The following is a 13,778-nucleotide window of genomic DNA, read 5'->3' as shown; positions in this document are numbered from 1 at the left end:
AGTTGAAAGCAGCTATCAAATCCCCCCTTATTCTTCTCTTCTGCTGACTAAACAATCCCAGTTCCCTCAGCCTCTCCTCAGAAGTCATGTGCTCCAGCCCCCTAATCATCTTTGTTGCCCTCCGCTGGACTCTCTCCAATTTATCCAAATCCTTCTTGTAGTGTGGGGCCCAAAACTGGACACAGTACTCCAAATGAGGCCTCGCCAGTGCTGAGTAGAGGGGAATGATCACATCCCTCGATCTGCTGGAAATGCCCCTACTTATACAACCCAAAATGCCATTAGCCTTCTTGGCAACAAGGGCACACTGCTGACTCATATTCAGCTTTTCGTCCACCGTAACCCATAGGTCCTTTTCTGCAGAACTGCTGCCCAGCCATTCGGTCCCTAGTCTGTAACAGTGCATGGGATTCTTCCGTCCTAGGTGCAGGACTCTGCACTTGTCCTTGTTGAGGGATTGTCAGAGTCATGTGCTACCATAATTTCCTTGGCCAACGGGAGATGCTCATTTCTGCATAGAACCAGGGTAGTTGTATTCACTGTATATTTCTCACATTTGTGTAATATGCAGTGACCAATCAAAGTCTGGAGAGTGACATGGAGCTTCTCTCTGACCTTGGAAGTTCTGGGGATTATTCACGAGACACTGAGAGGGAAGGAACCAACTGTGGTCTGCAGAAGAATGGTGACACTTAACATGAGTGGGAAAGGCATTGTGGGGTCATGCGCCTTACACTGTCTCCACTGCCCAAAACCAGAGCATGTCTCCTCACTTTTTGTTAATGGGTCAGTGTGATGTATCTCCTCCATTTCCTACACATCACTGCTGGGACTTCTCTACCTGCTTCCAACTAGTCATCTACAGGAAAGCTCCCCTCCAACCTCATGGCAAAGAACTAGAGTATTTTTTCTCTCCATCCCCATAACACTGTGCTCAGGCATAGCCATCTCCTCCTCTTTGGGCCAGCACTTTGTCTTTCTATATATATTTATGTATGTGTGTGTGTGTGTATATATATATATATATAAAATGTGTGTGTGTATATACAAGTATATGTATGAAATGCCAGGAAGGAAACACCAGACTGTACTAGCTGCAGTAATACAAAAGACTTCAACTGTGGAAAGGAGTGAGGCAGAAGAATGTAGAGTCTCAGAAACTGTCAACATCTCCTGCAGTAATTCCAGGAAATACCAGAACTGAGAGTCCTGAGATTTATAAGTTGGAATCAGGCAGGGAGGTATACAGCTTCATGGCATTTCTTAGGCACCGTAAAAAACTGAGAAGAGGGCACCTACTCATATTTTCAGGGTGCAAGGACAGCAGCCCAATGAAGTCTGACCACCTGCACATCACAAGCCATACATTTCACCGAAATTCCCCTACGTTTTGCCTTTTGACTTGAAGTAAACTAAAGCATATTAGTCCTCAGGATAATAAAAATCTGTGTGCCAGAGGCACATAACAGGAGACACCAAAGGGCAACCAATGCCTGAAGCCCCTGCTAGGCCCAGGAATAATTGAAAGAGACATACTGACATGATCCCAGCTGGCAAACCAGGCCACATACTACAGAGGAACGTGATCCCATCTCCTCCACCAGAGACACCATTTCAGATTTCTTTAAGAGGGGCAATTTTAACTATGATTCCAGAGGCTACTTAGGCACCAGAAAACTATTTCTTTTGGCAGATAACTTAGAAATTAGCTGAGAGGAGCACTATATCTAATTCCTATGTGATAGAAATAAAATAAAATAAATATTAGACCCACTCAGCTCTAACAACAACATGTTCTGACATCTTGTGGCAAGTCAGTTAAGGGACCCTGGTTATTTTTAAAATTTTAATGTATATTCTTACTTTGTTACTAACTCTGTGAGGAGAGAGACCCCATTCGAACTGCTGGATTCTATCTCAGCTCTGGGAGGAGAGGGGGATCTAGTGGGTTACACCAGGGGGCAGATACTCTGGGTTATATATAAGATCAGCAAAATGGGCATACTGGGCAAGATCATTGGCCCATCTAGCCCAACATCCAGTCTTCTAACAGTGGACAATACCAGGTACTTCAGAGGGAATGAAGAGAACAGGAAATCATCAAGTGATCCAGCCCCTGTCACCAATTCAAAACTTCTGGCAAAACCGAGGCTAGTGATGCGCAGAACATACTGTTTCATCCCTGCCCATCCTGGTTAATAGCCATTGATGGACCTATCCTCCATGAGTTTATCTAGTTCTTACTGGAACCCTGTTACAGTTCTGACCTTCACGTAGGGGTGAAAGTAACGTAAAGGACAGTTCGCCGGAGTCCTGAGCAGTGAAGTGGGGCCATAGCCAGAAGGGCGGGGCCTCAACCAGAAGAGGCAGGGCCTTTAAATCCCCGGGCCCTTTAAATCAAGATTTAAAGGGCCCAGGGCTCCGGCTGCAGTAGTGGTGGCTGGGAGCCCCGGGACCTGTAAATCACCGCCGAAGCCCCAGGGCTCCTGGCCACCTCTGCTACCCAGGGGCTTGGCCAGCGGGCTTCTGGCAGCAATTTAAAGGGCCTGGGGAGCTGCCGGGAGCCCCAGACACTTTAAATCGCCGGACTAGGGAATCCGGTACAATCGGCGGTGTACCCGCTCTTGCCAGTATGCCGTACCGTACCGTACTGGCATACTTTCACCTATGCCTTCACAACACCCCCTGGCAAAAGAGTTGCAACAGTTGACTATAAAGAAATACTTTGGTTTCTTTGTTCTAAATCTACTGCCTATTAATTTAATTGGGTGACGCCTAATTTTTGTGTTATGGGAAGGAGTAAATTAAATTTCCTTATTAATTTTTTTCACACCATTCATGATTTTATAGACCTTTGTCATATTCCTCCTTAGCTGTCTCTCTTCCAAGCTAAAAAGTCTGTCTGTTAAATCTTTCCTTATACAGAAGCTGTTCCATACCGCTAACCATTTCTGTTGCCCTTCTCTGTACCTTTTCCAAATCCAATATAGCTATTTTGAGATGTGGTTACCATTTTTGCACGCAATATTCAAGATGGGGGCGTACCATGGATTTATATAGAGGCCATATGATATATTTTGTCTTTTATCTATCCCTTTCCTAATGATACCCAGTATCTGCAATGGCTCCAAGATCTCTTTCTTGGTGGGTAACAGCTAATTTAGACCACATCATTTTCTGTCCATACTAAGGATTATATTTTACTATATTTTATTTAACTATTTTGAGTAATTTTGTATCGTCTGCAAATTCTGCCACCTCACTATTTACTCTTTTCTCCAGATCATTTATGAATATGTTGAAGAGTTATGGTCCCAGTACAGACCCTTGAGGGACAACACTATTTACCACTCAGTTGTGAAAACTGTCCACTTATTCCTAAACTTCTTTCCTCTCTTTTTACTGTAGTGACAGGAAATGCTTTCACGCTCATCTAACAATGTTTAATTTAGTTTAATGACTCATCTTTTTTTATCTTAAATACTCTGCGCCGTTTCATAAACAAGCTCCCTACTGCAAGGGTGGAAGCTGGGAGCAGCACAGAAGGAACATTCCGCACTGAGCTGTGTTGCAGTTAGGAGCTCATTCTAGGGCTAAGGCACTCACTGTGAGCTGACATCTAGGAACAAATTTGGGATGGTCAGGAGTCCCCAACATTCACACACACTGGAACCCCTGCTCCACCAATAGTGCCTGCCAATATGATCTGGGGAAAGATTGCTTCCAGACCCCAAATCTGTGAATCAGTTGGACCCTCAGCATGTAAACAAAACATACCTGCCACATTTTTAAGAAAGAGGATCTATAGTTCTTCACTGCACTGGCCACTCAATCACTATCTTATCTCCACCAGAATTTTATTTCGATGCTTCAGAGGAAGCCAAACCTGTTCCCACCTATCTGTCCCTAAATTACTACTGCGAATCAGGTAAAGATATCCCTTCTGTCCCCTGAAAGGAACTGGATGAAGCACTGATGCATTAGAAGTTCTCAGAAAAAGATTTCAGTTTAAGTACAGACTGGACTGGATTCTTTATCAAGAAACGGGATGATATGCAGATTGGTTCCAAAAAATTAATTTAAAGTTACTGGGTAAATTCCTTCCTTTGCCAGCCAGAATTGACCGCTCTTCTGGAGTCATTTGTATGCAGGATGTAATGGGGCACAGGTTTCTAACACATAAATAAAATATTATTAGGATATAAGTAGAAGTGGGGCGCTAGTTTTTGACTTCCACACCCTGTCAGAAATGCATCAACTCTAACTCCATACTTGTGTAGCAGAGATAGCTGCCTCATTAATGGTATTGTCTTTTTAAATACTAGAGCAGAAGATGGAAGAACTTCCCTCATGGAGAGTGAACATCAAGACAGACACCAAGTGCAGTCAGCTAGAAGTAATGTCCTTATTGGATAAGAAGTTAGAGGGTGACCAAAGACAGTTACAGGATCAGCTCCCAGGCCAGGCTAAAAAGATTGAACAGATGAGCAACAGCTTGAACTCAAGAGATTACAAAGTTATCCAAGGAATGGGAAAGCAGAAAGCTTTGTCCAGCACGGAGCTTGCTACCAAAAGAGATCTGCGGCAACTGGAAATCTGCCTAGAGGAGAAATTCTCAGGGTTGATGAGCACCCTGAGAGGCAGCAGCGCGGATGAGAAGCTGGGACAACAAGAGATATTGGGTAAGAGAGGGCACTGAAAATGTCTTTCTGACTTGTTTCTTATTCCCTGACGCCCAGGAAGGAAAGACCGGACTGTTCTAGCTGCAGTAAAACAAAAGACTACAACCTAACGTTGAGGGACCATCTGCTTGTGAGGCTTCTTTCGATCAATTGATAGATCACCCAAAGGAGTGGAGTGGTGCCCTTTCCTTGCCTTCCATTTTATATTTCGCTGTTTGTTTCCCTTTGATATCAGAAGGAGGCTTGAAAGGTCCTTCCACCTTTGTAGAGGTAGGTTTGAAATTCTAATCCTGTCTCCTTGGAAGATGCTCTGGTGCCTAGAACGCCAGACTAATGAAATGGTGATATCAAAAGAATCTAGGGAGTGAACGCTCTGCAATTAGGAAGAGAAGCAATGTTCGTTCCTCAGGGTGCTTCCAATCCGCGGTGTATTTGTCTTTCTTTACATTCTGTTGTTTACTTGTCCTACACCTTGTGGGCAAAATGAATACCACTCTGTAGCTGACGTTCTTGCTAATCATTCATCGCACCCAAGCCCTGTGGAAAGGAGTGAGGCACATGAATGCAGAGTCACAGAAACTGCAAACATCTCCTGCAGTAATTCCAGGAAATAGCAGAACTGAGAGATATAAGTTGGAATCTGGCAGGGAACTATACAGCTCCCGGCCTTCTTTAGGCATGATAAAGAAAGGGAGAAGAGGGCACCTTCTCATATTTGCAGGGTGCAAGGCCAGCAGGGACAATTGCCCAATGAAGTCTGACCTCCAGCACATCAGAGGCCATACATTTCACCCAAATTCCCCTCCGTTGTGCCTGATGACTTCAAGTAAACTGAAGCATGTTACACCTCAGAACAGTAAACTGCTGTGTGCCAGAGACAGATAACAGGGGAGAAAAAAGGGCGACCGATGCCTGAGGCCACTGCTAGGTGAGGGAATAATTGAAAGAGGCATGCTGACATGATCCCAGCAGGCAAACCAGGCCACATGCTGAAGAGGAAAGTGACTCCCTTGCTCATCTCTTCCACCAAAAGTGCCTTCCAATATGACCTGGGGGGCAGGCTGCTCCCTGACCTCAAATCTGGGACTCAGTTGGAGCCGCAGCACGTAGGCAAAACACACCTGCCACATTTTAAAAATATAGCATCAATAGCACCTTCCTGCACTGGGCACTCAACTGTTATCCCGTCTCGAACAGCATCTGAATTCTCATGCTTCAGACGAAGCCAAAACGGTGCCGACTCCTCTCTCCCCAAATTACTATTGTGAATCAGGTTAAACAAATACGTCTGACCCCTATAGGTGATCAGGTGAAACACTGAAGCGTGAGAAGTTCTTGAAAAAGTCCATTGCCGATTCAAGAGAGACTAGATGGGGCTCTTGTGAATTGAGTTTTACCCAGAGATGGGCTGAAATACAGATTGATTGCAACCGAATAATTAAAAAAGTTATTGAGTGAATTCCTTCCTTCCTTTCCCACCCACATTAATCTCTCTCCTTGAGTCTCTTATAGGCACGATGCAATGGGACACCAGTGTTTTGTACATAAGAAAATAAGATTTTAACACTGGGAAATTGGTAGCAGTGTGGCGCTACTGTTTGACTTCCCCACCCTGTAGGAAATGCATCAATTCTAACTCCATCCATGTATAGCAGAGATAGCTGCCTCATTAATAGTATTGTCTTTTTAAATACTAGAGCGGAAGATGGAAGAACTTTCCTCATGGAGAGAGAACCTCAAGGCAGACATCACGTCCAGTCAGCTAGAAGTAATGTCCTTATTGGATAAGAAGTTAGAGGGTGTCCGAAGCCAGTTACAGGATCCCCTCTCAGAGCTGGCTAAACAGATTGAAGAGGTGAGCAGTAGCTTGAACTCCAGAGATGATGAAGTTGTCCAAGGAATGGGAACGGTTGGCTATTAGGAAAAACTTTTTCACTAGGAGGGTGGTGAAACACTGGAATGGGTTGCCTAGGGAGGTGGTGGAATCTCCTTCCTTAGAGGTTTTTAAAGTCAGGCTTGACACAGCTCTGGCTGGGATGATTTAGTTGGGAATTGGTCCTGCTTTGAGCAGGGGGTTGGACTAGATGACCTCCTGAGGTCCCTTCCAACCCTGATATTCTATGATTCTATGATTCCCTAGGAGAAAGCTTTGTCCAGCACGGAGCTTGCTACCAAAAGAGATCTGCAGCAACTGGAAATCTGCCTAGAGGAGAAATTCTCAGGGTTGATGAGCTCCCTGACAGGCAGCAGCGCGGAAGAGAAGCTGGGACAACAAGAGATATTGGGTAAGAGAGGGCACTGAAAATGTCTTTCTGACTTGTTTCTTATTCCCTGACGCCCAGGAAGGAAAGACTGGACTGTTCTAGCTGCAGTAAAACAAAAGACTTCAACCTAACGTTGAGGGACTATCTGCTTGTGAGGCTTCTTTCGATCAATAGACAGATCACCCAAAGGAGTGGAGTGGTGCCCTTTCCTTGCCTTCCATTTTATATTTCGCTGTTTGTTTCCCTTTGATATCAGAAGGAGGCTTGAAAGGTCCTTCCACCTTTGTAGAGGTAGGTTTGAAATTCTAATCCTGTCTCCTTGGAAGATGCTCTGGTGCCTAGAACGCCAGACTAATGAAATGGTGATATCAAAAGAATCTAGGGAGTGAACGCTCTGCAATTAGGAAGAGAAGCAATGTTCGTTCCTCAGGGTGCTTCCAATCCGCGGTGTATTTCATAGAATCATAGAATCTCAGGGTTGGAAGGGACCTCAGGAGGTCATCTAGTCCAACCCCCTGCTCAAAGCAGGACCAAACCCAACTAAATCATCCCAGCCAGGGCTTTGTCAAGCCTGACCTTAAAAACCTCTAAGGAAGGAGATTCCACTACCTCCCTAGGTAACCCATTCCAGTTCTTCACCACCCTACTAGTGAAAAAGTTTTTCATAATATCCAACCTAAACCTCCCCCTCTGCAACTTGAGACCATTACTCCTTGTTCTATCATCTTCTACCACTGAGAACAGTCTAGATCCATCCTCTTTGGAACCCCCTTTCAGGTAGTTGAAAGCAGCTATCAAATCCCCCCTCATTCTTCTCTTGTCTTTCTTTACATTCTGTTGTTTACTTGTCCTACACCTTGTGGGCAAAATGAATACCACTCTGTAGCTGACGTTCTTGCTAATCATTCATCGCACCCAAGCCCTGTGGAAAGGAGTGAGGCACATGAATGCAGAGTCACAGAAACTGCAAACATCTCCTGCAGTAATTCCAGGAAATAGCAGAACTGAGAGATATAAGTTGGAATCTGGCAGGGAACTATACAGCTCCCAGCCTTCTTTAGGCATGATAAAGAAAGGGAGAAGAGGGCACCTTCTCATATTTGCAGGGTGCAAGGCCAGCAGGGACAATTGCCCAATGAAGTCTGACCTCCAGCACATCAGAGGCCATACATTTCACCCAAATTCCCCTCCGTTGTGCCTGATGACTTCAAGTAAACCGAAGCATGTTACACCTCAGAACAGTAAACTGCTGTGTGCCAGAGACAGATAACAGGGGAGAAAAAAGGGCGACCGATGCCTGAGGCCACTGCTAGGTGAGGGAATAATTGAAAGAGGCATGCTGACATGATCCCAGCAGGCAAACCAGGCCACATGCTGAAGAGGAAAGTGACTCCCTTGCTCATCTCTTCCACCAAAAGTGCCTCCCAATATGACCCGGGGGGCAGGCTGCTCCCTGACCTCAAATCTGGGACTCAGTTGGAGCCGCAGCACGTAGGCAAAACACACACCTGCCACATTTTAAAAATATAGCATCAATAGCACCTTCCTGCACTGGGCACTCAACTGTTATCCCGTCTCGAACAGCATCTGAATTCTCATGCTTCAGACGAAGCCAAAACGGTGCCGACTCCTCTCTCCCCAGATTACTATTGTGAATCAGGTTAAACAAATACGTCTGACCCCTATAGGTGATCAGGTGAAACACTGAAGCGTGAGAAGTTCTTGAAAAAGTCCATTGCCGATTCAAGAGAGACTAGATGGGGCTCTTGTGAATTGAGTTTTACCCAGAGATGGGCTGAAATACAGATTGATTGCAACCGAATAATTAAAAAAGTTATTGAGTGAATTCCTTCCTTCCTTTCCCACCCACATTAATCTCTCTCCTTGAGTCTCTTATAGGCACGATGCAATGGGACACCAGTGTTTTGTACATAAGAAAATAAGATTTTAACACTGGGAAATTGGTAGCAGTGTGGTGCTACTGTTTGACTTCCCCACCCTGTAGGAAATGCATCAATTCTAACTCCATCCATGTATAGCAGAGATAGCTGCCTCATTAATAGTATTGTCTTTTTAAATACTAGAGCGGAAGATGGAAGAACTTTCCTCATGGAGAGAGAACCTCAAGGCAGACATCACGTCCAGTCAGCTAGAAGTAATGTCCTTATTGGATAAGAAGTTAGAGGGTGTCCGAAGCCAGTTACAGGATCCCCTCTCAGAGCTGGCTAAACAGATTGAAGAGGTGAGCAGTAGCTTGAACTCCAGAGATGATGAAGTTGTCCAAGGAATGGGAACGGTTGGCTATTAGGAAAAACTTTTTCACTAGGAGGGTGGTGAAGCACTGGAATGGGTTGCCTAGGGAGGTGGTGGAATCTCCTTCCTTAGAGGTTTTTAAAGTCAGGCTTGACACAGCTCTGGCTGGGATGATTTAGTTGGGAATTGGTCCTGCTTTGAGCAGGGGGTTGGACTAGATGACCTCCTGAGGTCCCTTCCAACCCTGATATTCTATGATTCTATGATTCCCTAGGAGAAAGCTTTGTCCAGCACGGAGCTTGCTACCAAAAGAGATCTGCAGCAACTGGAAATCTGCCTAGAGGAGAAATTCTCAGGGTTGATGAGCACCCTGAGAGGCAGCAGCGCGGATGAGAAGCTGGGACAACAAGAGATATTGGGTAAGAGAGGGCACTGAAAATGTCTTTCTGACTTGTTTCTTATTCCCTGACGCCCAGGAAGGAAAGACTGGACTGTTCTAGCTGCAGTAAAACAAAAGACTTCAACCTAACGTTGAGGGACTATCTGCTTGTGAGGCTTCTTTCGATCAATAGACAGATCACCCAAAGGAGTGGAGTGGTGCCCTTTCCTTGCCTTCCATTTTATATTTCGCTGTTTGTTTCCCTTTGATATCAGAAGGAGGCTTGAAAGGTCCTTCCACCTTTGTAGAGGTAGGTTTGAAATTCTAATCCTGTCTCCTTGGAAGATGCTCTGGTGCCTAGAACGCCAGACTAATGAAATGGTGATATCAAAAGAATCTAGGGAGTGAACGCTCTGCAATTAGGAAGAGAAGCAATGTTCGTTCCTCAGGGTGCTTCCAATCCGCGGTGTATTTGTCTTTCTTTACATTCTGTTGTTTACTTGTCCTACACCTTGTGGGCAAAATGAATACCACTCTGTAGCTGACGTTCTTGCTAATCATTCATCGCACCCAAGCCCTGTGGAAAGGAGTGAGGCACATGAATGCAGAGTCACAGAAACTGCAAACATCTCCTGCAGTAATTCCAGGAAATAGCAGAACTGAGAGATATAAGTTGGAATCTGGCAGGGAACTATACAGCTCCCGGCCTTCTTTAGGCATGATAAAGAAAGGGAGAAGAGGGCACCTTCTCATATTTGCAGGGTGCAAGGCCAGCAGGGACAATTGCCCAATGAAGTCTGACCTCCAGCACATCAGAGGCCATACATTTCACCCAAATTCCCCTCCGTTGTGCCTGATGACTTCAAGTAAACCGAAGCATGTTACACCTCAGAACAGTAAACTGCTGTGTGCCAGAGACAGATAACAGGGGAGAAAAAAGGGCGACCGATGCCTGAGGCCACTGCTAGGTGAGGGAATAATTGAAAGAGGCATGCTGACATGATCCCAGCAGGCAAACCAGGCCACATGCTGAAGAGGAAAGTGACTCCCTTGCTCATCTCTTCCACCAAAAGTGCCTCCCAATATGACCTGGGGGGCAGGCTGCTCCCTGACCTCAAATCTGGGACTCAGTTGGAGCCGCAGCACGTAGGCAAAACACACCTGCCACATTTTAAAAATATAGCATCAATAGCACCTTCCTGCACTGGGCACTCAACTGTTATCCCGTCTCGAACAGCATCTGAATTCTCATGCTTCAGACGAAGCCAAAACGGTGCCGACTCCTCTCTCCCCAGATTACTATTGTGAATCAGGTTAAACAAATACGTCTGACCCCTATAGGTGATCAGGTGAAACACTGAAGCGTGAGAAGTTCTTGAAAAAGTCCATTGCCGATTCAAGAGAGACTAGATGGGGCTCTTGTGAATTGAGTTTTACCCAGAGATGGGCTGAAATACAGATTGATTGCAACCGAATAATTAAAAAAGTTATTGAGTGAATTCCTTCCTTCCTTTCCCACCCACATTAATCTCTCTCCTTGAGTCTCTTATAGGCACGATGCAATGGGACACCAGTGTTTTGTACATAAGAAAATAAGATTTTAACACTGGGAAATTGGTAGCAGTGTGGCGCTACTGTTTGACTTCCCCACCCTGTAGGAAATGCATCAATTCTAACTCCATCCATGTATAGCAGAGATAGCTGCCTCATTAATAGTATTGTCTTTTTAAATACTAGAGCGGAAGATGGAAGAACTTTCCTCATGGAGAGAGAACCTCAAGGCAGACATCACGTCCAGTCAGCTAGAAGTAATGTCCTTATTGGATAAGAAGTTAGAGGGTGTCCGAAGCCAGTTACAGGATCCCCTCTCAGAGCTGGCTAAACAGATTGAAGAGGTGAGCAGTAGCTTGAACTCCAGAGATGATGAAGTTGTCCAAGGAATGGGAACGGTTGGCTATTAGGAAAAACTTTTTCACTAGGAGGGTGGTGAAGCACTGGAATGGGTTGCCTAGGGAGGTGGTGGAATCTCCTTCCTTAGAGGTTTTTAAAGTCAGGCTTGACACAGCTCTGGCTGGGATGATTTAGTTGGGAATTGGTCCTGCTTTGAGCAGGGGGTTGGACTAGATGACCTCCTGAGGTCCCTTCCAACCCTGATATTCTATGATTCTATGATTCCCTAGGAGAAAGCTTTGTCCAGCACGGAGCTTGCTACCAAAAGAGATCTGCAGCAACTGGAAATCTGCCTAGAGGAGAAATTCTCAGGGTTGATGAGCACCCTGAGAGGCAGCAGCGCGGATGAGAAGCTGGGACAACAAGAGATATTGGGTAAGAGAGGGCACTGAAAATGTCTTTCTGACTTGTTTCTTATTCCCTGACGCCCAGGAAGGAAAGACCGGACTGTTCTAGCTGCAGTAAAACAAAAGACTTCAACCTAACGTTGAGGGACTATCTGCTTGTGAGGCTTCTTTCGATCAATAGACAGATCACCCAAAGGAGTGGAGTGGTGCCCTTTCCTTGCCTTCCATTTTATATTTCGCTGTTTGTTTCCCTTTGATATCAGAAGGAGGCTTGAAAGGTCCTTCCACCTTTGTAGAGGTAGGTTTGAAATTCTAATCCTGTCTCCTTGGAAGATGCTCTGGTGCCTATAACGCCAGACTAATGAAATGGTGATATCAAAAGAATCTAGGGAGTGAACGCTCTGCAATTAGGAAGAGAAGCAATGTTCGTTCCTCAGGGTGCTTCCAATCCGCGGTGTATTTGTCTTTCTTTACATTCTGTTGTTTACTTGTCCTACACCTTGTGGGCAAAATGAATACCACTCTGTAGCTGACGTTCTTGCTAATCATTCATCGCACCCAAGCCCTGTGGAAAGGAGTGAGGCACATGAATGCAGAGTCACAGAAACTGCAAACATCTCCTGCAGTAATTCCAGGAAATAGCAGAACTGAGAGATATAAGTTGGAATCTGGCAGGGAACTATACAGCTCCCGGCCTTCTTTAGGCATGATAAAGAAAGGGAGAAGAGGGCACCTTCTCATATTTGCAGGGTGCAAGGCCAGCAGGGACAATTGCCCAATGAAGTCTGACCTCCAGCACATCAGAGGCCATACATTTCACCCAAATTCCCCTCCGTTGTGCCTGATGACTTCAAGTAAACCGAAGCATGTTACACCTCAGAACAGTAAACTGCTGTGTGCCAGAGACAGATAACAGGGGAGAAAAAAGGGCGACCGATGCCTGAGGCCACTGCTAGGTGAGGGAATAATTGAAAGAGGCATGCTGACATGATCCCAGCAGGCAAACCAGGCCACATGCTGAAGAGGAAAGTGACTCCCTTGCTCATCTCTTCCACCAAAAGTGCCTTCCAATATGACCTGGGGGGCAGGCTGCTCCCTGACCTCAAATCTGGGACTCAGTTGGAGCCGCAGCACGTAGGCAAAACACACCTGCCACATTTTAAAAATATAGCATCAATAGCACCTTCCTGCACTGGGCACTCAACTGTTATCCCGTCTCGAACAGCATCTGAATTCTCATGCTTCAGACGAAGCCAAAACGGTGCCGACTCCTCTCTCCCCAGATTACTATTGTGAATCAGGTTAAACAAATACGTCTGACCCCTATAGGTGATCAGGTGAAACACTGAAGCGTGAGAAGTTCTTGAAAAAGTCCATTGCCGATTCAAGAGAGACTAGATGGGGCTCTTGTGAATTGAGTTTTACCCAGAGATGGGCTGAAATACAGATTGATTGCAACCGAATAATTAAAAAAGTTATTGAGTGAATTCCTTCCTTCCTTTCCCACCCACATTAATCTCTCTCCTTGAGTCTCTTATAGGCACGATGCAATGGGACACCAGTGTTTTGTACATAAGAAAATAAGATTTTAACACTGGGAAATTGGTAGCAGTGTGGCGCTACTGTTTGACTTCCCCACCCTGTAGGAAATGCATCAATTCTAACTCCATCCATGTATAGCAGAGATAGCTGCCTCATTAATAGTATTGTCTTTTTAAATACTAGAGCGGAAGATGGAAGAACTTTCCTCATGGAGAGAGAACCTCAAGGCAGACATCACGTCCAGTCAGCTAGAAGTAATGTCCTTATTGGATAAGAAGTTAGAGGGTGTCCGAAGCCAGTTACAGGATCCCCTCTCAGAGCTGGCTAAACAGATTGAAGAGGTGAGCAGTAGCTTGAACTC

General features: G+C 45.3%; 1 protein-coding gene across 1 annotated transcript in view; it reads left to right on the top strand.

The window, feature by feature from the left end:
* Nucleotides 1-13,778, top strand: part of LOC123350516 (trichohyalin-like) — a 46,010-nt gene that overhangs the window by 16,898 nt on the left and 15,334 nt on the right. Inside the window, exons 8-15 of the mRNA XM_044989132.1 lie at nt 4,326-4,682; nt 6,380-6,537; nt 6,823-6,967; nt 9,031-9,188; nt 9,474-9,618; nt 11,316-11,473; nt 11,759-11,903; nt 13,601-13,758. Of these exons, the coding sequence (XP_044845067.1) occupies nt 4,326-4,682; nt 6,380-6,537; nt 6,823-6,967; nt 9,031-9,188; nt 9,474-9,618; nt 11,316-11,473; nt 11,759-11,903; nt 13,601-13,758 (1,424 nt within the window). The remainder of the gene's footprint in view (nt 1-4,325; nt 4,683-6,379; nt 6,538-6,822; nt 6,968-9,030; nt 9,189-9,473; nt 9,619-11,315; nt 11,474-11,758; nt 11,904-13,600; nt 13,759-13,778) is intronic.

The sequence above is a fragment of the Mauremys mutica genome, chromosome 15, assembly GCF_020497125.1.
Source record: "Mauremys mutica isolate MM-2020 ecotype Southern chromosome 15, ASM2049712v1, whole genome shotgun sequence".
NCBI classification, from domain to species: Eukaryota; Metazoa; Chordata; order Testudines; family Geoemydidae; genus Mauremys; species Mauremys mutica.
Note: the sequence above shows the minus strand (reverse complement) of the source record. Positions and strands in the feature narration are given on the sequence as shown.